At 41.2% G+C, this 27,983-nt stretch overlaps 1 protein-coding gene across 1 annotated transcript; it reads left to right on the plus strand.

The window, feature by feature from the left end:
• Positions 1 to 7: 7 nt before the first annotated feature.
• On the plus strand, positions 8 to 27,983 carry CDH17 (cadherin 17). The gene is made up of 18 exons (XM_071553062.1): positions 8 to 93; positions 2,870 to 2,939; positions 5,149 to 5,247; positions 5,892 to 6,029; positions 7,547 to 7,685; positions 8,864 to 9,022; positions 9,694 to 9,893; positions 11,359 to 11,490; positions 12,336 to 12,486; positions 13,204 to 13,419; positions 14,672 to 14,748; positions 16,227 to 16,418; positions 17,527 to 17,771; positions 19,476 to 19,606; positions 20,526 to 20,762; positions 22,298 to 22,414; positions 22,519 to 22,635; positions 27,135 to 27,983. Exons 2-18 carry the CDS (start codon positions 2,895 to 2,897, stop codon positions 27,239 to 27,241), a joined length of 2,502 nt encoding a protein of 833 aa, XP_071409163.1. The 5' UTR covers positions 8 to 93; positions 2,870 to 2,894; the 3' UTR covers positions 27,242 to 27,983.

Here is a 27,983-nt window from a genome sequence, read left to right on the forward strand (position 1 = left end):
GCACAGGCAGACACCACCAACCTGTGCAAAGGTGATTACCACAGCTGAAAGAAAGAAGCATTTTTAGAGCAAAATAAGCTTTCCATGTTACAGGTAAGAGATGATCTAACCACAATTCCACAGAAAGACTTTAAAAGCTAAAACAAGGGGTTTGCTAAAGGATTTTCAGACAGCGTTAGGAACTCAGCTGTCCCTGTGAAATGGATGGCTGCTGCCCTAAGGCTTAGTCTGGTTTCTATTTGATTTGGATCAATTTCCTCTGTTTTCTCTTTGCTGAATTTGAACATCTGAAATCAGTCAACTAAAGAAAATAGTATTTTTTTCCATGGAACTAAATACTTGTGATTGTTACTGATCTTTAACCTCTGGGAATATTTTTTGTTCTCTGATTTTTTATTATTGAAAGTCACTGGGGTATTTGTATGATGGTAATCCTAAAGATTTCTGTTCAGTCATGAGAACCGTAAGGGATTATTAGGGATAGAGTACCGAGATGAAGCTAAGAAATAAAGGAGAAAATATGGCTCCAATCCTCAGCCGGACTCCAGGCTGCTTTTAGTTAAGCTGATACTATTCTGATCCTGAAGCTGTCTATTACTGAAAGCTTTTGTATGAACCTATATATACTGGAACTCTATTATGAGTGAGAGAGGAGTATATATTTTGAGGCTTTGGTCATTGTCAGTGCAAAGCTTCATGAGGCTTGGTAAGAGCTTCCAGCCAAAAGTTAATGTTCAAGGGCTAATCAAGCCTTGTAACAGGCACTGCAAATGGCCTGACAGAAGGAAGTGATGTTCATAGAGAAAGGAACAACAAAGGCACTTATCATGCAAACTATGAAATGGCTGTATTTCTGCTGTTGCATTTCATAGTTGGGTCTGGACAGAGGGACCTGGCTGTCACACAGTGCTGTTGGGCAGCCACACGATGAAGTGCGTTTTCTGACCCCTGCAGTAAGGCTGGACATGTCCCTTCCTCAGACTTTGTCCTCTCCATAGTAAGCCTTGTTCCTTCTCTTTTCTCTGAACCTAGGCTGTGGTATCCCAGATCACCCTATACCCTTTTTCCTCAACTCTTGCTGCCTCCCCTGGTACTTTGAACTTCCTGGTGTCCCTCCAATGCTGGCTGGCCAAGGGGCATGTACAGCTGTGCCTCCCTTGCCAGGCACCCAGTGGGCACAAACTGCAGCCTTACAGTGTGGTGAGGGCATGCCTTGGGTCCTCTGTCCCACCTGGCACCCTAAATTAATAATGAATGAGTTTTTTTAAGTTCTCACCCTGCTGTTAAGTGCAGCTGAAACTGTCAAATGCATTCAGAAGAGAGTGGCAGGAGGGGAGTAGAGAAGATGTTGCATCAGCAGAGAAACTGAAAGAATTTTCATCAATTATCTAACCAAAATATCAGCAGCAATCTTGGTTTGAAGTGTCCTTCTAGGGGTTTCAAAGTGTCTTCTCTTTCCCTCTACCCTGCCTGTGCCACCTTCTCTGGCTTCAGGAGGGTAGTGAGGGACTCAGCAGTCATCCCTTCCAGGTAGCTACAGAGGGCTCAATTTCAGCCTTCATTTCCCGACAAGTTAAATGATTTTCCTTTTCACTTCCAGTTTCAAAGGGGTGCCATATTATTTTCTTCCAGTACCCCACAGTTAGCTCCAGCCCAAGGAAAGAGCCTAGTACTTTCAAAGGGTGTAATTGCACACACAGTATAATCCTGCTCAGAATGGGATTTGGAAGACAAAGTCCTGTGGCATGTCCTAGAATGAATGCTGGAGAGAACAGTGATATGGGCAGCAGTTTCTGTATTTACAGGTTCCCTTTTTGGTCAGCCATTGAGGAAAGAAAAGGAGGGGGAAGAAAACACCATGATGGGAAGCCCAAGTAGGAAGGCATCTAGAGGGAGCTATGCCTCCACCCTGTGTTCTTCTCCTTGGGAGCCTCCATGGGACAGAGGTGTGGAGGCTGAAGGATATTCACAGGATATTCTGAGTTGGGAGGGACCCACAAAGATCCTTGAGCCCAGCTCTTAAGTGAATGCCTGTATGGGTATTGAATCCCCAACTTTGACATTACAAGAATATGCTGAACCTACTGAGCCAATCCAATCCACCCCCCAAGACCTGTAGGTGTGAGCCACAGAACATGGAGCATCATTGAAGATGGCAGCACAGTACACCAGCTTCACCTCTCTCCAGAACCAGCCTGATCCTCTTTGTTAAAATCTAGAAGTAGTAAGAAAGTAGGATTTCATTGTGAGAAACCCATCTAGTTTTCAGGCAGATGTAACACAAGTCATGGAAATGTGTGCTCAGAATTTCTTTGAAATTTGAAGCAGACAGTGGACTTGGAAATTTCATTTCCAATATGTGCATTGTTTTAAGGGGTGCAGACATCTCAGGCTTTCTCTGCCTCTTCAAGGTGAAGAAAACAGTTATTTTTTAAGAAGCAGAAGACAGAGACCCTAGAGTGGTTCCTGCAAGACTTATATCTTCATGTGGTTATCGTTTTTCCTGTGGTCGTGTGGTTGCATTCAGTAAAGTGGAAATGAAAATGGGGCTTGCATGACAGAATCATTGTAACAATGAGGTTGCATGGCTTAAACTTTTGTGCTGGGTTCAATCTTTGACAGCTCTTTGGGACTCACAACATGTGGCACCTCTTGCACCATTGGGGACAGACCTGATGGGCACAGACTCAGTGGCCAGCCCAGAACACCAGCAGTCTTGCCTCCCATGGCAGGGCTGCCCCTGGTCCTTCAGAGCTCACTCCTCAGCTCTCTCCTTGCAGCTTCAGGAAAGCTCAGCTGCTGCCTTAGTTTGCAAGTAGACTGGGCCAACTCTATGGGGTTAAAGTGACTGTCATCTCTTTTTTTTCAGGAGCTGAAACAAAACATATTCCAGTATGCTTAAGCTGTGTGGACTTCAGTTTCTTCTTGTCATTCACTCGGTGAGTTACAGGTTTTCCTTTTTTTATCTGGGAGCAAATGGCAAAGGTTGCCTGTGAGCCTCTGAGCCATAATACACAGGGCATGCCAGGCTGCAGGTCAGGCTGGCAGAGGTGCCATCAGAGCAGCTGTACCTCTGGGTGTGGGACTGGGGCCCTGACGTGTGTGTGATCTGGTGGCCAAAAGTCAAGAAGACATCTCAATCATTAGGAAAAAAATTTTAAAAATCCTAAAAGGCACCGGGTTACCTATTTTGCTTCTTTTGCTTCCTCTGCATCCAATAACTGGATTTCATGCTAGAAAATATTTAAAATACTGTAATAAATCACCAAAAAATGAAGACATCTGTATTGTGTGTTCTGTATTATAATCCATACATGTATGGACATATTAAATGTATTTTAAGTCATATGATGGCTCATAGTTTCAACTGTGCATATTAATATTGTATCCTCATTATTCTAGTTATGTGAATCCCTTTTCAGAGGATTTTCTGGAACTGAAATGTATTAATTATGCTATTTATGGACATCATGCATTAAGTTCTATAGATTTACTGATGTTTGTAATGGCTACAGCAGTGGTGGCTTCTACTTCACAATTGAAATTAAAGAAAGAGATTAAAAAATTAGTGAAATTCAAGTTCAGTAAAAAATACCTCAGAATATGGGCACCCTGAGGGATGGGACTGATGTGCCATACTGAGTACCTCTTTTTTCCTTCCCATTTCTAAAGCTGCTGCCTGTGGCAGTGCTGACCCCACATGAAGCCACTCTCCAGGCATTATAGCCATCTTCAGGAAGGGATGCCACTGGATGGACCAAGGAGTAAAACCTCTTTCCCCTTCAAGCTCCTGAGTAGTGATTCATGCTGTAGACATACGTTTGGAAATATTTATGGTCCACATAAAGTAATTTTAATTGACAGAAGTGATATCACTTACTTGCTTCACAGAGTGCACTTTGAACTCATTGGGTTTTATAGCACCAGCCTTTGTTCCTCCATGGCAAGGAACCTGATCAAGCAAATCTGTCCACAACATGGCCCTGGGAAAAGCCTGCAGAAGCCAGGCCGTGCCCACTTCTGTGACACGGAACAGCCTTAGCAGGTCAGATCCAGGGTCCTGTTACCATGTCTGTGACAGAGGCTGGCAGTCAGCATTTAGTAAAAACAGTAAAAGGTAGCTGTAAAGTACCCTTTCCTGGATGTGTAACTACTAGATGGCTTTTTTTGATATTTTTCTGTTGACACTAGTTCACTAGCACCCTTCTCCCTCCTTCCCCATTTCTCACAGTACTCTGCTTTTCTTGTTTGGAAAGGGAGGCACAAACCCTTGGCAAGCAGGGCAGCATCTCTGGCTGTTATTAAGGAGAATCAGGCATTATTGAAACACCACTTGTGACACACACACACACACACACACACACTCACAGCAGCGCTTTAGGGTAAATTGCGCTGAATTAGGGTAAATTGCTATGTTTTTGTCATAGGCAGAATTAAGTTTTCCTTTGGTAATATGTAGACTGTGCTTTTCTGTGAGAGGTTGAATAGCTGTGCCAGCAGCAACAGGACCAAATCCAGGGGAAAAGTCATGCAGCAGAGAACACACGCTCCCAGAGCTCAACTCCACAGGCTGATGGACAGGATGGCAATAGTATTCTAAATTAGGAGAGTGAAATAAAGTAATTTTTACTCTGGAAGAAAGGGAATTTTGCCTGTGCTGCCAAATGATGGAGCCCTAATTCTGAGACGCAGGTCCTCAGCATTGGCAAGACAGGAAGGGAAGAGTAAGTATTCAGGGGAGCTTGGTCTTGCTTTTGGAGAAATAGGTAGATTATCTGAACCACAGTCTGACTTGTCTTATGTGCAAGGGCTGCCCTTGGAGGCTCATTTTTGCTTTGCTTTTTTTGTTTGAAAGCAAGAACAGCCCTGAAACTTTGCAGAATTGTGTCTGGAGGCCTTAGAGCACTAGGGAGGGTGTAGTTATAACACTCATTAAAAAATTAGCAGAAAAAAATTATGATTTGCAGGCATTGCCAGCCATTAAGAAAAAGTCAGAGGCTGAGATAGAATTGTATGGAATTTTTGCCATCAGGTAGAAGCCAAAGATCTCTCTGTGGCTTGCACTCACATGCAACAGATGTGAAGGCACATGGCTCCAGAGGCTGGTACAGCTGCTTTTCTTCATCTCTTTCTCCCTCTCTCTTGCAGGCTATGTGCTTTAATATGGAGGACCTGCTTATAACTGGGCCTCTGAAGGACATGAATTTCACTGTTCCAGAAGAAGGGGGTGTGCGCATCCTTTATCAGGTAATCAAGTGCCTCGTTATCCATTCTGGTCAAAGACCCTGTAGCCTGCACACAGAGATCACATGTGGGGTGTTGCCATCTGTGCTGGTGAGAAGAACAGTCTCCTGAGAGAATCTGAAATTAGTTGTTAATTCCTCTCTCTGGAAATTTTAGAGTCTACATGCAAACAGCAGGAGACAACCCCCTCTCTCAAATACATTTTTGAGAGGATATCCTAAGACAGGGATTAATAAAACCAGCATTTCTAGAGAATGGGTTTCCATGTAACTTGTGTCATTAGTTTCCTTTGACTCTGAGGTTTTCTTCCCCAAAGCCGTAACCACAGAAGGACAGATCCTGCTTCCAGGCAAATGGAGGATGTGTGTCACTTTTTTCCATTCTGTCCTCAGACAAAACCCTGTCCTAAGCAGACGTTTGCTTTGGAAACAAACAGCAGTTGGGATTTCTTGCAGCATTAAGGAAATAATGTGAAAATTCCTCTGCTGAGGATCAGAAAAGAGCAGATTTTTTGAGCAGACTCTTAGAATACCATTCTCCCAGCCAAACACACTTCTGGCAATAGATTTTAAAAGTAACAAAAGCATGAAATTAATTTCATTATGCTGAAAACTGACGATTTTCCCTCTGATTTCTTTCCATTGTAGTTCACATCTGAGCCACCTGCTGTAAGTTTCAGAATGTCTGGTGAAAAAGATGGAATAATTCACATTGTGCCCAGCACAGGCATCCTGTATCTCAATGGGTCTCTGGACTGGGAGACCAAACCACTGCACAGGCTGCAGGTAAAAACTTGGTAAAAAACAGAAAGGGAGAGTTAATTCCCCCTCTTTTGGTAAATCTGAAATTAATAGAAAACTGTTGTAATTTCAGATTATTTATTTCTTCTATGTTTACAGGCAGCATTTTCAGTTTTAATATTGAGCTTTGCTAGAAGATGCATGGTTTCATAGTTCTGAAAGACTGCACAGGAAAGTGTTGCTTTGCAGAGGAAGGCTATGTTGAGAAAACAAAAACTACCCTGATGCCACCACCAGTCCTCTAACTCTCCCAATACAGGGGAAAACTTGACTGGAAGCGAAATCTGGCCTCATGAATGAGTTTTATTTGTTATCCCTGAAGACTGATAGGGTGAATTCCATGTCTGGAGTGTGAAAATCAACTATTGCAATCTATTTTAAAAGATTATAATCTGTATGGTAACAAATGGTGGGAGTAAAAGACATTTAGAGAGAGAGGTACAGAACTAACCTGTGTTAGATAACAGAGAAAGCTGTTTGGTATATGTTGGAGTCTGTTAGAGGACAAAGCTTTTTGTGCTTGTCCTGCTATTATACCCTTGTCGTGAGGATCTCACTGTAAACACTGATAGGATTGGGACAGTGGATAGGCAGTCTTTTGGTCTCAGTATAACCTTGGGCTGTTATTCTATGCCAAAAATGGTATTTTTTTTTCTGAGGCTAGCAGCTGAGAAGGAAATGATCACGAGAGGATCAGTATCTGAACAGACGAAGTACATGACGATATTTTAGCAAGCCTTAGCTATCTTTCTAAAGTCTAACACTTCAGGTTTAATGGTTTCAAGTTCTCAGCTCTAAAGCACTCTTGGATTGGAATTAGAGGAAAATTTTCTAGCTCCAGACATTATTAATCCTAAACATATGAATCATTTATAGACAAGAAGTGATGACAGAAGTAAAAAATTATGCTTGGTTAGGCATAAATAATCATGACTTTGTCTATTATGTGTCAACAAAATAAAGCCTGACAGATACAGTATATACTTGTGCTTTAATGTCAAAGGATGGAAAATAAGAAGTCAAATTGTTTGAAAAAAGCCATTAAAAATAAGAATTAATTTTTCTTTACTAACCCTTGGTCAGCCTATTTACCTGGTTGATATTTATATTACCAATTATTTATAAATGCTATATCATGTTGGGTTTTCTCCTTGTAATTTAGGAAGTATAGGTTTCTGTTCAAGGAAAGACATGAATTCTAAGATATACAAGAATACAAGTAGTCTGCTGACACTGAAAGTGAGAAATTGTCCTCTGAAAAGTGTAATCAGAAGCAGGAGTTGGTTATTTTGCTTTTTTGGCATTATATACTGTGGCAAATTATTGTTAGTGAGCTACAATGGCAAATTTGTCCTTGTAGATAGAGCTACTCAGTGATGATTCTCAGCAGATTTGCATCACAGTAAGAATGACTTGGCATTTGATACCTTGATATTAATTTATGTCTTTTATTTCATCTGCATGAAAATGTTTCTTTGCTGTTCCTTCTTTTTTCAAATCAGGTGGAAAGTCTGGATGTAAATGGAAACGTAGTGAAAGGTCCATATGCTGTTACAATACATGTGGAGGACATCAATGACAATCCACCAAAATTTGACCAGGTATCATACACTGGAGTAGTGAGGCAGAACTCCCGTCCAGGTAATTATCCTAGTAATTAAATACTATGTTTATAGGAAGGTAGGTAAATTAAACAGGAAGATAAAGTGGGTACTATATACTTCAACAGGCTAGAAAATGATCAATTTTCCTTCCCACAGAACTGTACAAAATAAGGATGAATGGTTGTATAATATAATGAAAGGGCAAAGAGGTCACCACTATGTGGTGCAAAGGGATGAGTGTCATCAGAAATATTTCACAGTACTTACTGCTTTGCAAGTATCACTTAGCATGGCTGCTCTCTCCATTACACTGAAAAAGAATCCCAGTGCTAGAGTTTAAAATTTGCCAAAGGCTATAGAGAAAGAGAATGCTAAGATATGTAATCTCTGCATATCAGGGAAATAAAATGCCAGGGTAGATACGGGGTATGTGTTTATTGTGACTGATGCTTCTCAGAACATGAGCTGAACCTTAGTATTTAGAAGACAGTCTTAGATTATCGATTGCAGTGATCCAGTCCGGAAGTCAGGGAAGTATCAAAGAGCAGTTTCATCTTGCAAATGAAACAAAGGACTTATATAGCTGTTATCACTGTGACTATGGACTCAAGAAGAAACTTTCACTAAAGAACATGCATATAAACCTCCACGGGATCAGAAAATCATTCTGCAATACATTACTATATTCTTAATTGCATCCAAGTCAAAAATATTTTGAATGTTTCATTGGTGCTCAAAAGTTAAAACTGAGTTATGTTACCATGTATTTCTATATTTTTTCACTACATAATTGTTCCTTTAAGTAAAAGTGTGTCACAGCTGTAGGCACTTTTTCGAGGTGCTTTGGGTTGAACTGGTTTGTGTAAGAACTGCAAAGGTTCCTTAAAGAGAGATATCAGTGAGTTGCATTCTGGGTTTAGGCACTCCTGGGTGGTTGATAGCTCTCTGCTGATTTAACACTGTCACTTCCTTCATCAACTGCTCTTCACACCAACTGTGATCCTACTAAGCAGAGCTGGTGGAGGGAGGACCTGTGGGATGACATACAGGCAATATAACCTCTATACACAACCATGGCTTCCCATGAGAGATGATTATGAAACAGTGGCAGCTCCCCATAAGCTGTCTTTCTGGCTTGAGAGCTCTGCTTGAATGGACTATGTATTGGGATTGCAGTCTGCTTTCTTACCACTGTTTCTCCTCTACTCCAAACAGGCAAGCCCTTCATGTATGTCCATGCCACTGACCGTGACAATCCTGCAACTCCCCATGCACAGTTGACATACAGCATTCTCCACCACTTTCCCAACCCTTACTCAGAAATGCTTTTCCAGATTGATAGTGCAACGGGAGCAATCTCACCGAGCAGGACGGGTATGTAAAAAGATTCTTGTTTGCAAAGAGCCAGTGTGAGTTCCAGGGCATACATAGAAACAAAACAACAATACTGGGCTGATGTTACATTCTGAATAAATGTAGTCAGTGGCACATACTCCACTGAGGCCCTGGTTTGGGGGAAATTGTTTTGTGTCCCACCAAATTCAAGGGAATTTAGCAGAAATGGAGACTGGAATCTAAAAGTACATGGAGAAGAGAGATAGATCCTATGGCACTCAGGACTACTCTGTGACCTATCTTGGGATTAATTCTCATCCTTGAAATCTAGAAACTCAAAAGCAATAACTTAAAAAATGCAGAGATAACTCAGCTGGCCACATGAACCCAACTAAATTGCAGTGATTTAGAAATGCCCATCTCTTCTGCTGGGCTGAACAAGTGCCCAGCTGCGGTGAGGGCTGCTCAGTGATGCATCTGCCCAACACAAGACCACAGCACAGAGGTCTAATATGATATATCTACATGATGCTGTGCTGCATCATTCAGAGAAGCCAAAGCAAACAGCTTGCTGAGATTGTCACAGAGGACCATCTAAGGAGTGAGTCTGGAGCAAATAAAGCAGCCTAGTGCATGAAGGAGGCAACGGGCAGATGAACTACCCCCACAGCCTCTGCATCATTTCACTTGGCTCTTTGCTCTGTCTCCAGGCTCTTATTACTTAGACCCTCAAAAGCAGGACAACTTCACACTTGTTGTCTCCGTGAAGGACATGGCAGGGATGTCAACAAATGCTTTCAGCAGCAGTGTTGATGTGATCATCATTGTCAAGGAGAGCCTGTGGAAAGCTCCCCCCACTATCCACATCCAGGAAAACTCAACTGAGGTTCATCCTGTCAGCATCAGCCAGGTACGGTCCTTGACCATACTCCTCACACTTCTTGGTGCAGGGAGTTATTTTCTCCCAACGAACTGAGAATGTATCCCCACTGCATCTAACACTGGACTCTTCAGAAGGACTTTGGCACCTCCCAGCTACTTTTGATATGGTACCCTTTGGAAATGATTGTTAGTGCAGGTCTCATAGGCTTACTGTTAGTATGAAAGTTACTAGTTTGAAGGTGACGGAGATACAGTCAATACAAACATTAGAATAACTGAACTTCGCCCTTCAGTTTGGAGTCAAAGTCCATTCATGGGTTCTCAAGGCTTTGGGCATACCAAGAGTTAGTCTGTTGAAGGTTATTTTGAGGTTAGCTTCTGCCAGCTGGAGAAGAGCCTGGCAGGGAATCAGCTCCACAACAGCCCTGGTGTGGGCAGTCCCGTGCACTCAGGAACACCTGCTGTGACCAGTTTTGTGTCATGCAGAACACTTGCTACATCAAAATTACCTAGCAAGGACTGAAATGCCCTCCTTCACATCCTGCATTCCCATGGTATTCCTGTTTTCACAGTGCAAACACAAAATATTTTGCTGATAACTGCCGACCAATAGCAATGCATCCATCAGTACATATTAACTAACAGGCCTGCAGCCTTCCAGAAATATTTGTCTTTGAAAAATGCCTTGGCACTCACAATCTCAATGCCATCATCCCTCGAACATGGCAGGATTCCTTGGGTCCTGTTTGCAAGAATAACTGACTTGGTGCTATTCCCACTGGCCTCAGTGACATCCAGAGTGGAAATGGGAGAAGAAGGACTAACGTGCAATGGTGCACCCATTCTGGGGTCACTTGTACATAAATGTCACATGGCAGCCAATGACATGTTGATTCTGTCCAGGGAAAAATGAAATGCAGTTGCTGCTATACAGTATAAAACCTAAACAGTAATACTAACCACTTCATTACCTTGACAGTTTGTGTACTTATTTAATTTCAAATCTGTAGCACATCAGTAAAGATTCTTCATCACTGACTCTTATGCATGTAAAGATTGTGCACGCACCTATGTACCAGATATTTGTTTTGCTGTTTTGCTTCTCTGAATTACATAAACCAAAACAACAGGCAGGAATGGACAGTGTAAGGGGATGGAATAAATTAGTGTCAAGATATCCAAATACAAATAATGTTTTTTTCTCATGAATTTAGGTCTATATCACAAACCCCTTCCATAAAAAAGGAAGTGTTGTAGCCTATCTGGATAACTGGAAAAACTGAGTTAAAATGGCTTCACCACAAAATTCAGAGCACAGAGGCAGATTATCTGTCTGATTTTCTGCAGTTCATCCCAAAAGCCTGCCAAACTGTTATTTTTCTGAGTTATGAAGCCAACAGGAATGTAATCTTTTCTGTTTTTGGTCCAGAAATGATCCCTGTTAAATCTCAGTCTACCTTCCTATCCTAACTTATTTTGGTGGGGTTTTTTAGGTTCAGTCAAATGAGCCAGATGTAATTTATGGCATTTTTGAAAAAGAAAAGCTGCCCAGGCTCCCGTTTTCCATCAGTCAGGATGGGGTTATTTATGTGACGGAACCACTGGACAGGGAAGAAAAGGATACTGTAAGTAAACACATAAAACCTCACTGATGGGACAGACTATAGCAGAACACTGATTATTGGTGTGGGAGTAAATATGAGAAAGCTCAATATATAGGATAGAGGGGAAAAAATAAATAAAGCTTTGTTTTTTGTCACTTCTGTTTGTGAATGACTTGGTATATATGAAAATGCAGCCATCTACTACACTGTAAAAAGCCTTCAGGTTGTTATTGTACAACTGGCCTGGCAGTAGCAATCACTGCCCATGGCATATGTACAATGTACAACATGGACCAACCATGGCAGGATCGTAGGTGTATGAGCAAGAGATTGGTGGTGGCACTTGTGGAGGACAGGAAATTCAGATGTTTCAAAACTCCTTCAGACCTCAGGCACCTCAGGGGTCTCTCCACATCAGAAGCAGAGTTTAACTTGGTGTTGCAACTGTAAAGTAACCTTCAAGTTCCTCATCTGGGGGTCTTTTAGAGAGAGTGCCCTCTGTTCCCTTTAGCTCTTGGAGGAAATTTGGGCAAAGAATAGGCCAGAGATCAGATATGCTGGAGAAATCCTATCTCCATATGTGACAGATGAATTTGCAAAGTGGCAAAAAGGAGATATTCCTGCTTTTCTTGAATTTTTGCAACAGCAGGGCCACAATGCAGTGAAGGAATTTAGAATACTTTTTAGAACCCAGATCTCAGACACTGAGACGTGGTAGAAGAGGTCTGAATTAGAGGGTGAAAATACTGAACAAACTTATGAGAGGATATTTCATTTGGCAGAACACTTCCCTAGTTACATCTTTAAATGAAAAGTATTGTCACGGTGGACATTCAGAAAATCTAATCACGCTGTTCTTATTGCAGTATACGTTCTTCGTGGTCACAAAAGATACCCACGGAGAATTGGTGGACAAGCCTTTGCAAATTCATGTTATTGTGGAAGATATTAATGACAATCCCCCTGTGTGCCAGCAGGCTGTCACTGTAATTGAAGTTCAAGAAAATGAAATTGGAGGTAAGAAAACAGCTTCAATTAATTTATACACATAATTCTAGTCCTGTTTTTGTTTCCAACTGGGTGCAAAAGAAATTTTGATCCCAAAGAGTAAAATGTAGCTCTCCTAGAGAAACACTTGCCTGTGCAAATAGCTCTGTAGTTTTCACTTCAATAATTCATGTAGAAAGGATTTTTGTATAACTTGAAGGCAACAGACCCAAGATACCTATTTAAAACTGCTGTTCCATTTAAAACATAAAAAAGTATTTTCTCACAGCCACAGTTTTGGACAACTGCTTAGAGTGTGAAAATAAAAACCTTCCCTTTTATTACTAATATAAGAAATAGTGCTCTAAAAGTGGTATGATCCCATTTTCCCTCATTCAGTTGCTCCTCAGTGACTTTGACTTCAATGGACCATTAGCTAGCTCTGTTCCTCAGTCTTCACATTAGTGATTTGGTTTCAGGACTGGAGCATCAGACATTATAGTCATTTCTGAACAAAATATGTGGCCCAGTCCTTTTGGACTGCCCCAAGCTCAAAACAGTAGCTTGGGATGTTAAATGAAAAACTCCCAGAAGTGAAATTATTGTGTCTATTGCAATGTTTTCCATGCAGTTTTGTTTTTATTGACCCTCTACTCTTTGCATGGATATCACTGTTGTCTGTGTACCTCTGTGGAGAAATAGAATCACTGCATTGTGTCCCTGACTCTGCTGTCTACTCTGCCACAGGAAGCAATATTGGCACCCTGATTGCTACAGACATGGATAAGGAGAACACCCTTAACTCTCGCCTGCGATTCAAAATCCAAAGTCAGATTCCTGAAGTTCCTGCAAGTAATCTGTTCTATATTCAGCAAGACACTGGGATTTTGCAGTTAACTGGCCGTTCCTTAAACAAGCTCTATGCATCCAATTATACCTTGAAGGTGCTGGTGTCAGATGGAGGTATGTAATGCCTGCTGTTATACATTGGAATAACTCTGCTCACACTGGCATCCCCCATGCTCAGTGTCCAAAGGATGTGAGATGACAGTGGAAGATTCACTGGATAGGCAGTAGCACTGAGAGCTATCTTGCTCTGGCATGGTACTTGCCTCATTGTGAGACACAGGGAGGTTAATCGTGATTCATAGGGCAAGCATGGAAGGAAACCAGCTCTAGGGCATAGTGTGGCTAAATTGGGAAGCTTGTTAATAAGTCCTTCAGTGAGAGATTTCCTTCCACTGGGGAAAAAAATAGAGATCATGATTGTGGTTTTCCCCAAAAAATCTTTCAAAGGGACTTACTGAAAAAAACTCCAAACCTCAACAAGAAATTAAACACAGCTGCTCAGACGGTCCAGATAATTAATTTAAAACATTAAGAGCTGAAATTAAACTTCAAAAAGAATCCTATCCATTATGTAAGTTCCCACGAGTTCTTTGTGGTTCACTGAATGGAAAAGAAACTGAACTCCATACTAAAGCTTAAAGCTTTGTGTAGGAGTCCTTATAGTCAGGCAAAACTATGGAGGAACTGACATGCAAAGAAAGTAGTGTGACATGTCTGTAAGTGAAATGACATAATTTAGACAGATTATAGAAAACCTTGCAGAGGGAGAAGCTGGTGATTTGTTTTTGATGCTTATTTGAATTCCATCCAAACAGTTTTATTTACAATATTCCTTAATTTTCAGCTCATTGAAGCACTTCTGTAAAACACAAAAATCCAGCTATGCAGAAATAGCACATGTTATGCTTTTAAAACCACAAATCTCCATTGCTATGAGTGTCCCCTGCTCAGGTCTGAAGTTTAAGTCCGGCTGTAATAAAAATGAGGGCGTTACCTGATGACCCACAAGTAGAACAAAGTAGCATAACAATACAGGGCTTACTTTTTGACATGCAAAAATAATACTGAGAAAGCTAACACAATTCATAGCTATCACCATCCTAGTAATGGGATATGGTTTAAAAAGTCAAGGACATGAAAGGAAAGAGGATGGGACAACGCTGAAGAAATTGGAAAGGTGAAAGGTAAGATAAATAGTGAGGTTGCCAGTGAGCAAGAGATATTTGAAATCACGTGCTTCTAATAACAGCGAGACTTTGGTTGTATTGGGCAATCTGGCAATGCTCACTTTTGTACACCATGAACCCTTTTGGAGGAAAGTCATTTTCAGCAAAATATATGATGTTGTTTGTCTCTTTCCATGCAGCATTTCAAACAATCTGTGATGTGGAAGTACATGTCATTGACATCAATGATCAGATTCCTATCTTTGAAAAATCAGATGTGAGTATTTGTAACACTGGTTTGGATGTTCCAACAACTTTTGACAATTGTTTGAGCATATGTTCAATATCTATAGAATCTCAATGGGAAACTAACCATTTACAGAACAAGTAATAAGTAAACCACTAGTGAAAATAAAGGTAAAGTATTGCTGTAAGCCTATATATAAGCTCTATCTAGGCAGTCAACACCGGGACTGACCCATAGTTAATTCTGAAATTTAAGGTAATTTGCCTAGTGGAAAACTACATGTACAGAAAGAAATTATTCTATTAAAGCAGTTTATTCCAGAAATATAAGTTCCAACAGGAAAGGGAGAAGAAAAGGCTTTAAAATTAATTAAATAGCTAAGTGGGAAAAAGCTAAAATCTTTCAAGTTCCCTTGTACACCCAGTATTAATGCACCCAAAATAGCCAGAAAGTGAATGGAAATCAAAGGCCCTATTTGGTTTGACTAGAAACAGTGGTCTACTGTTCCATGCCCAAACACATAACCTGCTGGCCCTTCATTCCAGAATAGGTGTCAGGCTCTTGCCTTTTCCTCTGGTGAAGGTGCTGGCATCTGGCAGAGAGACCTGCACACTTCTCATGACTTCCACCTGATGGCCCAAGCCTCCCTGCAGACACTGCAGTGGCTCCAGTGCCTATACATGGGTGACCAAGCTCCCACCACTCTTGGGTGTATGCTTACATAGCAGGTTGCCCACCTTCTCACCTCAAGGTCTTAGTACATAGTCTGTTCTCAAGATGAAGCTCCTGGGTGAGGGCACATATCAAACAGAGTCTATGGAGCTGGGATGCTAATGTGACAACAGCCTATGGTGCATGGAGCAATTAGATGTTTACCAGTGAGTGGCCAGGGTGCTCATGGGGTACAGAGATGTGATGTCCCTGCTGCTGTGAGCACTGCATGAACCACATGAGTGGTTTCAACAGAGGAGGGAAAGGTTTGTGATTATTGCTCTACTAGTAGTCTACCCATCCCTCCCTCACTTGGCTGTATGTATGTATGGCCAGACTTCGTGAACGAAGATTTGGGAAGGGCCACGTGGGTGAGACCTTCCAGCCTGCACAGTGGATTTTTCAGATGAGGCACAGTGTGCGCAGAACTGGCGCCACCGTTTTAAGTCTGAAGGTTCATCTGCCACAGCTGAATGAGCTTGGACAGTGACAGTGAAGTCCTTGGGACTGTCACAGCACCCGGTACTAACTGGGGCTGACCCTGCTCAGCATCCGAGATCTGACAGGATCGGATGTTAGGGAGGCATTTAATTGCCATGGGGACGGTCCCTACTGAGACTCGAACTCACGACCTTGGGATTCAGAGTCCAGAGTGCTCTCCTTTACACCACGGGACTGCCCTGCTGTTGTGGGTTAATACATCCATGTTTGTGGGTTGAAAGCTTGTTGTACTGCTCAAGTTTTTGTCTACCGATGGTGCTCAGTGTGTCATGTTTCAATGATCTCTCTCTCTTCAGTATGACAATGTGACTATTGCAGAAAACGTCCCAGTAGGAACTGTGATATTAGAAATTCAAGCTAAGGATGGAGATGAACCTGCCACAGGGAGCTCCCTCATCATCTACCAAGTGAAGGAAGGAGATCCAAACAACACATTCATCATAGATACAGATGCTGAAACAAACCGAGGGTTTGTCAAGATTAACAAGGTGAATAGGTGGATTTATTCCTCTCCTTTGTTGTTATTTGTCATAAAGAGTAACAGTCCTGGTGGTGATTTGTGGGGAGGGGTGTTAGCTGGTGGACAGGTGAGATTACCCTGAGCATGGTGCAGACTGCAGGAGGCTCCCCTCTTGGCGCTGTACCTGTGCACTGCTCACAAGCACCTATCGTCCTGCCTTTGCGGTCCCCTGACCACCAGCAGCAGCTCCCTCCACCAGGTTGGCTGCTGACTGCTTCTCTAGCAGAGCAGGCTCTGGCCAGTGAAGTGGTCTTTATACAGCATAAAGACTTTGCATCATTTGATTGATTTTGCAGCAGCATTTCTGGAAAAAGGAAAGCCAGCTAAATGCTTCCATGGGCTATGGTGGTAGTGATGGCCTGTGACAGGGCAGATTCTCCTCCCTGATGTTGCTCTGGGCCATTAGCGGCTCTTGCAATGGGAGGTGCAAGTGAGGCCAGCACATCTCAATGTCAGGACAGAGATGCAGTTCTTGCTGAGGGAAACACTGACTGCAACAAAGCCAAGGTCAGCATGTGCTGCAGTAGGTGATACAGCACCTATGCTGAATGCTGGAGAAAGGAATATAAGGAACACTTTTTGCTGCATCCATGAATTTCAAAAGCAATATTGCTCTCCCTTTGAGTTTAGCCTTCTTGAAAGTGCTTGGACTATGGGCCCAGAAAACCTGTCACTCATATTCTAAGGGATACCATGTTATATACATGCAGTTCAGGCCAAGGGCAGGCAGATACAGCATTTGGTGGACCATCTTCAGGATCAGCCTCAGTGTAACTTTTTCCCAAGGAGGTAATTGTGAGAAACTCTGCAGTGTAACAACCCTCGCATGACTTTAAGCACCCAGAGGTCATTTGAGGCCTTCGCATGCAAAGCTATAAATAACATTCCTGTAAACAGGATATAGTTATTAAACTTAGTCAGGCAGGTGGCAACATTATTAGGCATATGATTTCATTTAAGTTGACTGTATCTCAGATGCAGCCTCCTCCTTGACAAGAAGGAGACTGTGGTTTCTCATTGGAGCTCCCCATGGCAGCAGCACCATTGTTTAAAGCACCTTTTTTTTCCTGATCCAGGCTCTTGATTTTGAAACAATGCCGGTGTACACCCTGGTGATCAATGCCACAAACCCTGAACCGCTGGTGCCAGGCGTGCAGTACAACGCAAGTTCTCTCACCTGGTTTAGAGTTTTTGTAACAGATGTAGATGAGCCACCTGTTTTCCTCAAGCCAGTTTACAAAGAAGAAGTGTCTGAAGGACTTGCTGTCAATACCCTGGTCATGACGGTAGAGGCCTATGATCCTGAGGGGGACTCTGTACGGTAAAAGAGTGTGACTGTAATTAATTCATTGAATTCAGTATTTAGAAAATTGTTTTAAAAGAAGGAGGTGCTAGGAAAATATGCCTAATATTTAGCATACAGGAAACTACTTTTTTTACAGAAATCTTGTCTTCTAGTAGAAAGGCAAGGCGTATGTGTGGGGTGGCCAGTGACCCACCTGCTGGGCTGTGTTTTTCTGACAAGATTTCTCTCTGTGCTGTGACAAGCATCAGCCAGTGGGGCCCTTGAAACAGAAAATGACTAGGGAAGAAGGCTAATATGTGTTTCCAGGAAAAAGGTAGAACTAGTCTGAGAATAACAGGGTTTTCATATCCATAATGCCTTTAACAAGTGAATGAAGCATATACTGTTTACCTTTATTAAGAACCAGTAGAAGAGGAGCTGCTCTTCATGTCACACAGGAGACCACACATGGCATTGTCTCTGTCAAAACACACGACCTCAAGTCTACAACTGACAGTTAGTTAATTTTTTTTCCCAACTGTCAAAGACAATACACCTGTTTCTATTGTGGATGTGTAGCTCTGTACAAGAAACTCCTGTGCTGTGTTGCATGATGTAAATGTACTTTACACAGTAGAGTCAGACAGGAGAATTATTTGTGGATCTTGCTGCAAAATTCTCAGGAGAAATGCTGAACAGATTAATCCAAAACAAACAGTTCTTGAAATTGAACTAAAATTCAGCAAAACACCAAGTAGTTAATGAATTTGTACAATATAACTCTTAGGCCTTCAGTGGATTTTTATTCCCAGAGATGTCTCATCTGGCTTTCTACTTTCCCTTAACTTTTGGGAACTTAGCATGTTTGGCCTTCTGTCAAACTAATTGGATAGTGACCCACATAGTACAGAAGCACTAGGGGATGATGACAGAGACAGATGACAAATATTTACAAATACATAAACCACATTTCTGCCAAAAATAGGTTAAAGGGTATAAAATAAAAAGTGTAGAAAGTAGAAGATGTACAAGAATGTCAGCATGCTGTTCCTAATGTAAGGAGTACTGAAAGAATGAAAATGCTGAATGAGAAAGTTGAGTCACTTCTACTCAAGCAAGTGCCTGTGCTTTGACTGGGTCATATGATCATGACAAAATTCGTATAAGTAAATACACCTTGGTGGTTTTTCTAAACAATACGGTGATATTTAAAGCACTCTCTGTTCCAGGGCTGACCTAATGGTAATTACAGGCTCCTCCAGCCTGGCAGTCCACCTTGGGATTCTGTCCCCTTGCTAATCCAAAACAGGGTGCCTGGCTGCCCTGCTCCCTCTGCCCTCCAGACTTTGGCTTGTGCCCCCAACAAAACCTAGGCATGGGAAATGCAATGAGCGGAGAGTGACATGTGGTTGGGACAAAGCAGTTTTGGATCAAAAGATCAGGAACATCCCAGGTTTCCTAGTCAGGAGGAAAGTGGAGTTGCAAGTACACAGGCTGGATTAGTGGTGGCATTTTCATGGTTCTGCTCTCACTCTTAGTCTGGATGGTTTTGGCCTCTCTTTCTCTGTCTGTATGTCTTGCTTCACTGTAGTACTGTGACACTTCCAAGAACCCTCTCTTTGAGGACAATTATAATCAAGCTGCTTGCCTCAAATCAATAAAGAAGTATTTGCTTTGTCAGATTCTTTTTCTGGTTTGGAACAGTATATGTGATTTTTAATTTCCTGTTTCTTTCCAAAGATACTCCTTAGAAGGTGATGTGAACAAATGGCTGAGAATTAATTCAACCACTGGGCAGGTATACACTGCTTCCCGTCTGGATCGAGAACAAACAGAAATGTACACAGTAGAGGTTGTTGTGTCAGAGCTGAGTAAGTGATTAAACAACTACATATACACACAGAGGAATCCCCTGTCCTTACTCTTTTATGAGGAATTAGCATACCTCCCATGACTAAACTCATGTAAAGTACAGGAACATGTATCCTTAGATATACATCATATGAGGTGTCCTTAGAAGTATATATTTCTTAAGATTTTAACTTTCTTAAAGAAATCTTGATGCTATAGGTAATGTGGATTAAAATAGTTTTCACGAAGTTAGCTATCACATGAACTTAAGCCACCTGACATATAGAGGAGGTTAGAATTTCTTCAGCGTTTTCAACATCACTATTTTCTGTTACTTTTTCCTCTATAATTATAAAGATTTTAGTCTTTCTCACAGAAATGTTTAGGCTTCCTGAAAACATACCTGGAGAGTAGCTTGTAACCTTATACAGAAGTTTGTTCTATTCTGAATAAAACTAATATTGTATCCAGTCTGAAATATATTAGGACTTCTAGTCCCAGCCATTCGAATCTTTCAGTATTGATGTGTGTTTCTTGTATATAGAAAAGAGGTGCGAAACTTAAGGAATTTCATGCTTAAAAGAGTGTTCCAAAGAGCACCGGTCACCTTGGATAGGACTACTTCCTAGATTTGACCGTCTGTCTGCCTCCTTACCCTTGCTAGTGTTCTGTAGTTAGCAAGAGCTGATGGTAAATAAACCATACTTGTTAAAAAGCAGTGGCAACTACCATGAATCCCTCAGGTCCTCCTGAGACCTTGCCTCTGCAACCTTCAGATAGAATGACACTTCTCCCTGCCTTCCAGCTCATTCATCAACTTTGTTTCCACCCTCTGGACACATTGGTAGCTCTTGGTACCACTATAAAAGCAGAAAATGCAACTACCCAGCATGTAAATACAGGATGTCCCTGTAACTTACATTCTGTTAAACTCTACAGATAATGCAGCTCAGAAATCCAGAACATCCTTGATTCTACACTTGAGTGATGTGAATGACAACCTTCCACATTTAGCTATGGATTCTTCCGCTTTCTTCTGCTACCCGGTCCATGGAGGAGAGAAAACTCTCATTCAAGCTACTGATGCTGATGAACAGTGGTTTTATTCAAAATTTACTTTTTCCCTTGCGGATGAGATGAATACAAGAAATAATTGGGAAATCTCAAAAGTCAATGGTAAGATATTACAGCTATTCTTACAATGATATAGGACTCTATTAGTACTCTGGGAAACATAAAGAAATATTTAATTCCTTTAACTCCTATTATTGCATATCCAGTATTCAATGTAGAAAAAATTATTTTGTTGAGAACACTGAAATTTTTAACTTTTTTTGAAGTGATGACCTGTGGTATGTTGCAAGCTAAAATTTTGTGACTACATATGAGAGGAGAAGCAGATACAAATGACATGCAGTGTGCCTAATGACTACACAATACTGCTGAAAAAGAAATGGAGCAGTTTGAAAACTGCAGATTTCTGACATTTCATGTGGAAAAGGAAGTCGTGCCTCAGGAACCAAATGTAGCTCTTTGAAGGGGGCAGTAAGCGAAAGGATAAGTGCTTGGCTGACAAGCCTGTCTGAATTCATAAAATATGTTTGATGTAGTGTCCTACAAGAGAAAATTGTGTTACCGTGGTGTTAAAGGGACAAATTATGGAAGGATAAAGAATAATTTAAAATTCAGGCGCTGGAGTAAATGGTCAGCCCTTGAAGTGAAGGCAGTTCATGTGTGATTTTCCAAAGGTTTTTTTTGCTAAGATCTGCATAATTCAGTACATATGGGTGTGCAAAAAGGCAAAGTTTACTCATTATACAAAGCTAAGAGGGTAATATGGATAATAAGAGTTATAGAGTACCCCAACATAAGAAAGTGTATAGGAGCAGCAAAGTAAGCTACCATATTTTATTTTAGAAGACAGTGGGGAAAAAAATAGGATATAGGGCTATAAAATCATGAATGCTGTGGTCAGGGTGGCCTTTGCCCCTCTTCCAGTATACAAACCTAGGAATCTTAAGTGAAGCTTGTGGAGTTATTTCTAGTGCAGATAGAATGAGGCGGTAGTTGACTTTGGAACTTGCTGTCACAGGGTGTTGTCTATGCGGAAATTTTCTAAAAGTTCAACACAAGAAATTACACCTTGCTCAAGGTGTCCCTGAGATTAAAATGGTTGAAGGCTCGGAGGGCATTAGGAGAAAATAAGATACATGCTTGCAATCTCCACTTAATCTAGAGACAAGATTCTGACATCAAGAGACCTTTGACCAGATCCCAATGGCTGTTACAGGCTTTTCCAAATATTAAAGAGTCTTAGCTGTGACATTGTGAGTGGTCTAGAAGGATGGTTCTCCTACTAATTTACCTTGGGAACAATTAAAACTGCTTTCAGTCTCTATGAGTATAGGGGCTATACTTTGTTTAGATGTGATGCTATCAGTGTAGCACTACCCAAAGTCAGAGTTGGCCTGGTGTAGAAATCAGGACAGAAATTCTATCATCATATTATGCTGAAGGCCAGACTATCCTTTTAGATAGTCCAGTTTTACTTTACGTCTACAAGTCAATGAGACCTTGGAAGATGTAGAGGAAAACAGGAACTACCATCACATGCAAAGTAGCCTTAAAAAACAGAACATTTGCAACTGGTATGAATGTTGAGATAAATTTCTTTCTTGTGCTGACATGAATGTTCTGTTTCCTATTTGCAGCTACTCATGCTTACCTCTCTCCGAAACACTCTAACTTTGAAGAGAAGGTGTATAAGGTTCCGGTAATTCTCAACGACAATGGAAAACCGCCTTTGGAAAACAAAGTGTATCTTAAAGGTATACTATGCACAGCACTATTAGTTTCAAGACACCCGTTACATTTACGACTAACCAAATGAACTACTAACTTCTCGTTAACCTCATGGCATTTCTTTTTGCAGTAAGCATCTGCACATGTTCAAGTGAAAAGTCGTGCTTTATCGAAGTAGAGCGTGAGCACTCCTGGCCAACTGCAGGGCAGGCAATTGGAATTCTAGTTGGGGTCCTGCTCATCATTGGTAAGTCAATTTTCTTGGTTGATGTGAAGCCAGATCTCTGAGATATGGTGGTGCTACTGCATTTTTAACACTAATTCACTTGTTGGGAGAAGATTTGTCATGAATGTTGCAGGATGAGTGAAAGAGGGAAGATCTCGTGATTGTGTATCATGATTACTGTAAAGTTAAGTTTTTGGTCTTAAAAAAACTTTCTTTACCTTGTGCTTCTTAATCAACATACAATGGCATAGGAAAGAGCTAGGACAAAAGAAACTGCTGCACTTGCAGCATTTTGTCTCTTCATTGCTACCTACTGCCTTTTCCCTCTCGAGGAAGGGATTGGAGCCTTGTCTTGGGCTTCCAGATTATAGTGAATATATTGAAGTTTCCAGGAATGTCATACTGAAAATATATGTACCCATAGCTTGTAGTTATGATTTTATTAATCTATTTCAGCTTCATAGGTTTATATTACTCGTATAGAGAGTTACTCTGAACTGTGGGATTTTACATGAACAAAGTACAGTTACATTTTTAACCAGTAGTAAATAGTATTATGTTCTTACAGGCTTGAGCTGATGCAACTTCAATAAGTAGCTTAAAACTTTGTTTGAAACAAGACAAAATATTTTTTAGTATTAGTATAGAATAGAATATTTCAGTTAGAAAGGACCTACAATGATCACCTAGTCCTACTACCTGACCATTTCAGGGGTGACCAAATGTTAAAGTGTATTTTTAAGGGCATTGTTCAATTGCCTCTTAAACCCTGACAGATTTAGGGCATTAGACACCTCTCTCAGAAGCCTTTTCTAGTGTTTGACCACCCTCTCAGCAAAAAAATGCTACCTGATGTCCAGTCTAAACCTACCCAGCTTTGAAGCATTCCTACATGTCCCGGATACCAGGGAGAAGAGCTCAGCACCTCCTTCCCCACTTCTCAGGAAGCTCCAGAGAGCAGTGAGTTCACTTCTCAGTCTCCTTTTCTCCAAACTAGACAAGCCCAAAGTCCTCAGGCACTTCTCATAGGATATTCCTTACAGCTCTTTCACCTCTGGACACATTCCCATGCCTTAACATCCTTCTTCAGTTGTGGGGCCCACAACAGCACATGGTGCTCAAGGTGAGGCTGCACCAATGCTGTGTACAGCAGGAGAGTCACCTCTGTTGACTGGCTGGTGATGCTGAGTTTGGTGCACCCCAGAAGGGGGTTTGCCCTCTGGGCTGCCCAGATACACTGCTGACTTCTACTGAGCCTGCTGCTGACCAGCATCTCCAGATCCCTTCCTGTAGGCAGCTCTCCAGCCACTCCTCTACCAGTTTATGCTTGTGCCAAGTGTTACTCCATCCCAGTTGCAGAATCCAGCATTCAGACTTCACAGAATCACAGAATATGCTGAGTTGGAAGGAACACACAAAAATCCTCAAAAAATAATTTGTCAGTGTCATTGCCTGGGCTGAGAGGTCTATAGCAGACTATTCACTCCCACTGTAACATCAGCATTATTTGTTTGCCCCTTGATTCTTACCCAGAGGACCTCAGCTGTGCCATTGCCACCTGTGAGCTCCATACATTCCTCATTACATACTCTGCCTCTTCTGCCCTGCTATCTCTGAAGAGCCTGTAACCAACTTATTGAATTTCATGCCCTTATTCATTACCCAATGCTCCAAGCTAACTAGATGCCTCTTTAAGGCATCTTCTCCCTCAAGAAAGTCAATGGCATCTCCCAGTTTGGTATCATCATCAAACCTGCTAATTGGGTATTCAACCCACACATCCACATAGTTAATAAATATATTGAACAGAACTGACCCTGGAATTGAGCCCTGAGGAACACTGCTGGGACAGGTCACTAGGCAGAGGTACCCCATTCACTACAATCCTTTCAGCTCTGCCCTTCAGACAGTTCTTTGCCGTGAACCCACTCATCCCACAGCTGGACAACTTGCCCTTCAGACAGTTCTTTGCCATGAACCCACTCATCCCACAGCTGGACAACTTGTTCTGAAAGATACTGTGAGGGACAGTATAAAAAGCCCTATTAAAATCCAGAAAAACTACATCGACTGCCTTCCTTTCATCCCCTGGCAAGTGACCTTATCAGAGGAGGATATCAAATTAGTTAATCAGCACTCTCATTTTATAACCTATGTTGACAATGCCTGATAATTGCATTGCTATTTAAGTGTATTTCATTAGTACCCACTATGATCTCCAAAATTTTTCCAGGAGCTGAGGTTAGACTAGCAGGTCTGTAGTTCTCCAGGTCTTCTTTCATGCCTCTTTAATAGACTGGAATAATGTTTGGCTAGTGCCCAGCCACCAAGGACCTCCCCAGTATCCCAGGACCTTTGGTAGATGACTGAGGGGGGTCCTGCCGTAGTATCCTCTAGCTCCTTCAATATTCTCTTTATCCATGTAAGTACAAAACTAGTCAGGATGAATGCTCATGAGATCCACTCCCTTAGGAAGGGAAGAGCAAGAAGAATTCAGTGCTCAGCACTGATTTTTGAATGCAATGGTCACGGGAGCCAGACTGGGAAACTGTGACCCAACTATAGAGAGGGAGGGAAGTATGAAAGATCTATCAAGAAAATCAAGGTAATGGAAATAAATGTTATAGACCTCATATTCAAAGGAGTTGGATTAAATTAGAGGATAAAAGGGGAAAAACCCAAGAACCTAAGTAAGTTACCATTACATCAATTCTAAAAGAAGAGAGAACGAGCCTTCAAGAAAAAATTCAATGCCTAGAAAGACAAAACCAAAGCTCTATGTTGATCTTCTTTTGTAATGCACAGACCCCTAAAGCAAAAGAAAGTGCTGATGTGTGTGATGCATATGTGCTTGTCTTTTGAAGATAAAAGGAGGAAAAGAATTCAAAGAACTTAAAATGGAAGAAGCCACACTCAGACCATGTGACTGACAGAGAATCCCTCAAACTGCATCATTCTCATCTCTGTTCAGGCTTCTCACATCGCTATTTCTGCACAATGCCTTAGTTTGATCCCTCACTTAATATAATGTCACATTTAAATGAAAAGTATGTTGGATAACTGACTAAAGATGTTTTCATTACAAGAAAATTGGTCAGCATCAGAGAGAACAGTAAAAGTTGCTACTGCCTTACAACTTTTAAAAACCACAGTGTATGTAACTCATAAAGGATTTTTAAAATAGTTCCTGAAATGAATATGCAGGTTTTTTGGATCAGCAAGGTTTTCTTACCTGCAAAGGCAAAATCAGATGAAAGCCTCACAGAAATGTGCAAGGGAAAAACAATGACAAGTATCTAAAGATTTCATTAAATTGGGGATGATTACTAACATTGCTTGACCTTGAAGCTCAGAAGACATGACCAAAAAACCACGCATTTCTTGAGGGCCTGTCTGACACCAGAATGAATTCCTGCATGAGCTAAGGACTCTTAGACCTCAATATCTTTCATTCCAAGAGCAAGGATCCTCTGCAATCTTACTTTTTTTAAAAAGAAACACAGATCATAGACACTGGAAAACAAAATACAAGAAAACAAAACATACACCCCTAGTCCTCAGCCAATCCATGCTGATGGGAGAAACTCTTCCATTAGGACAAATTGTTTCTCTCCTGGAAGGTATTTCTCCCACTGGAAGAGGGTGGGTGAATAAATATCATGTGGCAGATATTAAGCATGTTACTTGATTAATTACTCAGATACCACAAACCTGAATGTAAAACAATACCTACAAAACAGATATTCAGAGAAACGAACGGAGCAAGGAGAGTAGCTGAGCAACCCTATATACTTTAGTAAAGGAACAAAGATATGTGGAAAGTGATACATAATCTAACACTGATAAAGGGGAAATAAATTTGCCTACAGTGTAACAAGCTCATCATGATTTTAAAAGGTCAAACATATATGTAATGTGCATATTTAATGTGTGTCTGTATATGTACACATGTACTTATGTAGGTATAGGAAGCCATCTAGACAGCTTGGGTTTGATATGAAAAGTAACAATAGGGGGTATAAACACTTCTAATCCAGGCCAGAAAAAAATGCCAGTCATTACCAGTCATAGGTGTATAAATCTCTTGGGTCCATCAGCTATTCCTAACAGATATCAAGGAGTTCTTGAAGAACAATTTTCCTGTCAGTAGTCTCAGCTTTGCTGTGACACAATTGCTGTTCCAATGGGGGAAAAAGTGGGACTACATTTCAAGGCAAATATTACAAATCCCTTCTCAAAAGGAGGGAGGCTAAACCAGACACTTTTCCATCTGGTCAGATCCTAGAGGTCAACATTTTTGAGGGAAAGCCTCTGAGCCCCAAGGCAGCTGATCCTGCCTGCCAGCTCCTTGGGTTCATGCTATCTATCCAATGCTACATGGTCTTTCCCCAAAACCATTTGCTTCTGTTCAGGAGGTAAAGCACCATGGATATTACAGTGCAGGTGTCAGGGTCCTTGTTGAAACATCTTTCCAGAAAGTGTTCTCTTCCCTTAACTGACAAACATTCTCTGTTTTTCAGGTGCCATTGTAGGGGGCGTATTTTTGCACATGAAATTCAAAGAGAAAAATGAGAAGAGCCATCACAAAGATGCAAAAGATAGTGCTGAACTCAACAGACTGACTTAAAGACTTTTTCATCAAGGGACAAAATGTGATAAAAACATGCTTTGGGCTGTGAATGAGTGAACTTTGCAGCTCCCAAAGCCCAGAAGTGTACTGCCACAAACTGAGGATAAAAGCATATTAAAGTAAACTCCCAGGGGTTTGGCCTTACTTTTGTATGTAATACTATTCAGTCACAAAAACACCCCTACTTAGACTTCAGCAGCAGCCACTATAAACATATCAACATTGACTGAAGTGTTAGCTCATGAAAACACCAAATACTGAGCTCCTGCAAGGATGAAAACATGGGATCATGCTTCTTTGTTTCATAGCTGAAGTAAATATGGACTTTACAGAGGCCCTACATTTTACTGACCTGCATATACATGTCTCTTTTCATCTCAGTAAGTCACTGAATATCAGACCAGGGAATAAAGTCCTGCACTACAATTTGAAGATGCTCCATGAAGTTGTAGGAATTTCTCTCTCAGAAAAGGAGATCCCAAACTTATTGCAATCTATAATTTGCCCTGGGTCATGCTTGCTTACGTTATGCTGAATTTGTACTAACAATGTGATATTTCAATATTTTGGTTTTGATATCCACAGAATATAACCAGTTTGTAAAGCATCACAGCCTTTAATTACAGTTTCCAAGTTAAAAAATTAATCCATGCCAAGCCATGTGGATTTGGATAATGTGCTGTTGTATCATACTGCTGAAAATATTGCTCTAGCCCCCTACACATTAAATAAGAATAAA

Source organism: Pithys albifrons, chromosome 4 (genome assembly GCF_047495875.1).
Source record: "Pithys albifrons albifrons isolate INPA30051 chromosome 4, PitAlb_v1, whole genome shotgun sequence".
NCBI classification, from domain to species: Eukaryota; Metazoa; Chordata; class Aves; order Passeriformes; family Thamnophilidae; genus Pithys; species Pithys albifrons.

Coding starts and splice junctions, on each gene's coding strand:
- CDH17 (XM_071553062.1), top strand. CDS start 2,895: ATGCTTAAGCTGTGTGGACTTCAGTTTCTTCTTGTCATTCACTCG. Junction 13,420..14,671: donor GGTGCTGGTGTCAGATGGAG/GTATGTAATGCC, acceptor CTTTCCATGCAG/CATTTCAAACAATCTGTGAT. Junction 19,607..20,525: donor GGTTGTTGTGTCAGAGCTGA/GTAAGTGATTAA, acceptor TAAACTCTACAG/ATAATGCAGCTCAGAAATCC.